Source organism: Pseudophryne corroboree, chromosome 6 (genome assembly GCF_028390025.1).
Source record: "Pseudophryne corroboree isolate aPseCor3 chromosome 6, aPseCor3.hap2, whole genome shotgun sequence".
NCBI lineage: Eukaryota > Metazoa > Chordata > Amphibia > Anura > Myobatrachidae > Pseudophryne > Pseudophryne corroboree.
In genome coordinates, this window is record NC_086449.1 from 291,424,305 (window position 1) to 291,427,161 (window position 2,857).

A 2,857-nucleotide genomic window follows, 5' to 3' on the forward strand; every position below is an offset into this window, starting at 1 on the left:
CAACAATACAACAGCCTGAGAAGACAAAAAAGAAGAAGAAGAAGAAGAGGAGACTGCTCTGGGCATAGATCCATTAAAGACTCAACAATACAACATCCTGAGAAGACAAAAAAAGAAGAGACTGCCCTGGGCATAGATCCATTAAAGACTCCAACACTCAAGAATATCCAATATAGGAATATTGAGTTAAAAAAAAAAAAAAATTATATAGAAAATATTCATCCTCAAGAAAAAACTACTTTTCTTGATTTTTTATTAGCAAAACTTTTAATAAATTCTGAAAAATCTATGTTTTGAGATACATCATTTTCAATCGAAAGGGTTGCTAACGAACTCAACATTTCTTGAGACATAGAGGATCGCAGATAAGTTTTTATTAATTTCAATTTTGAGAAGCTTCTCTCTCCACTAGCCACAGAAACTGGTGTTGTTAATAAGATTCTCAAAGAAACCCATGTATTTGGATATAGATCTTCTAGCTTTGATGTTTTGATAAAATTCAGTATGTTGAGTGGAGTTGGCATTGCCATGTTTTCTACAAACTTCTGGATACTGATCAGTTCATCACATAGAGGACCACCTTCAATATCTGCATCCTCACCAGTAGTCAGAGCAAGCTGGAGATCACTGCAGTGCTTTTCAAGCTGCTCTCTATTTGGTAATTCAGTTATCTTGTAAAGGAAACCCCATGTTTCAGCATGCTGATTAAGTTGCTGAAATCTCTCTCGAACGGACATAATAGCTACGTCAAGCAATGTAATAAAAAATTCAACTTCAAATTGTTTCTTAGGTGTTGTAGCAATTTGATCATCTCTACTCTCATAATCAAAATGTCGTTTCACATAACGTATTCTTTTTGTTGCTTGAAATTCAGGGACACCTTCAAGAACTTTTGCAAGCTCTTTGGCACTTGATATAGCATTCTCAAAGCCGGTTTTTTTATATTCTTCCAAAAACTTGATACAACCGTGTATTAATTCCACGGTTTTTATTACATCCATACTCTGACTCTGCATCGATTTACTGACTACATTTACTTGAAAAAGTATATCGTACCAAATCACCAACGAAACAAGAAAACTAAAATCTTTCAGCTGACAAGATAAAGTAATTGCTTCATGTGCAATTTCATGGTCATGTTTTTCCTCTTTTTCAGAAAGAGAAATAAGTGCATCATGAATATCTGCAACTTGGTATCGAACCGCTTTCACACTGGAAATTTTAGCCTCCCAACGTGTGTCGCTAGGTCTTTTTAGAGTAAAAGAAGTTACATGGTCATTCAAAATCTGCCAACGACTAACAGAAGCAGCAAAAAGAGAGTATAATCGGCCAACAATTCCAAATAAATACAAAGATTTGATAGAGGATTTTGCTGCATCGCACAGCACAAGGTTCAAGTTATGGCATCCGCAAGGCATAAAAAATGCCAGTGGATTATGTTCTAAGATTCTCTTTTGGACTCCACTATTTTTCCCTTTCATGTTTGCCCCGTTGTCATATCCCTGACCTCTACAATGTTTCAAGTCGATTTTATTTTTTTCAAGCAATTTCAGGAGAACATCTGAAAGACCTTTACCAGTGGAGTCGACTATTGGGGTGAATCCCAAGAACCGTTCACAGATTTCAACATTGTTATTTCTTAGGTCAACATACCTTATAGTCAAAGATAATTGTTCAACATGACTTATGTCTGGTGTACAGTCAGCAATTATTGAAAAATATTTAGCATTTTGTATGAAGGAGATTATTTTAGAATTAACTTCTTCAGCCATTAGTTGAATAAGTTCATTTAAAATATTCTTTCCACAGTAATGAACTGACAGTTCATCTTTCAAAATACGACCAACATGTTCTTGCATAACAGGATCAAATTTTGCCAATAACTGAATAAGACCCAAGTATTTTCCATTGTTTTTGGTATACAATTTATCCGAAGAACCACGAAATGCTATATTATTTTCTGCAAGATACAGAATTATATTCATCAATCTATTCAAAACGTTTGACCAACGCTCTGATTCTTTCACAATTAACAGTTGTTCTACTCTATCAATTGTTTTTCCAGAATTAAGTCTTTTTTCAGTTTCTATCCATGACTGATAAGCCAACATGTGACTTGAAACATTTTCGTGTGCTTTGAGGATTGCAGACACATGACTCCAATCATTGACACCTACACTCCCTAAAAATGATCTTGAGCTACGATCAAAACATAAACAACAGAAACAGAATATGCAATCTTTCATTTCAGAATACATTAACCATCTACGTTGTATACATTCACCATTGGGAAGTGTTCGACTATAATGAACATTTGAGAAATGTCGACCATTTGCATCACGCGGATATTGTTTAAGCTGAACTTGTTGTGGACCTTGAACAACCAACTGATCTATAATTTTAGTATTAAGACATTTAGGCCATACGTCAGGGTCTGATAGGTTCAGAAGAGGTGTTGCATATGTTTCGACATCTTCCACTTCAGAAACATCAGACTGCAAATCTGGTTCATCTTCCTCTGAAATATCTGCAATATTGTTATTTGAGTCACACATTGAAGATATCACAGAAGTTGCAGGCAACTCTTCATTAGACTTTTCATTCACAGCTATATCATTAGACGATGTAAAATAGTCTTGCAGGTTCATAAATTTCTTTCTACTTTCCTGAAATTCAGCTTCCTTCTCTGCCCTTCTTCTTCTGTATTCTGCACCGGATGGTTTCTTTTTACCAGTATTTGCCATTTTTGAAGACTGTTTAAATCTGTAAATAAAAAAATGTATTTAGCAAACCCTAAACTTAAAACATAGGCTAGCTATGGAAATATTATCTGAAAATCAAATAGCTCTGAGGGAAA

At 34.8% G+C, this 2,857-nt stretch overlaps 1 protein-coding gene across 1 annotated transcript; it reads right to left on the reverse strand.

Annotated features, from left to right (window-relative positions):
• Positions 1-224: 224 nt before the first annotated feature.
• On the reverse strand, positions 225-2,234 carry LOC134934544 (uncharacterized). The gene is made up of 2 exons (XM_063929966.1): positions 1,807-2,234; positions 225-1,302 (listed from the first exon to the last, which is right to left on the reverse strand). The coding sequence occupies exons 1-2, from the start codon at positions 2,109-2,111 to the stop codon at positions 225-227; spliced, it is 1,383 nt and encodes a 460-aa protein (XP_063786036.1). The 5' UTR covers positions 2,112-2,234.
• Between the last annotated feature and the right edge of the window lie 623 nt (positions 2,235-2,857).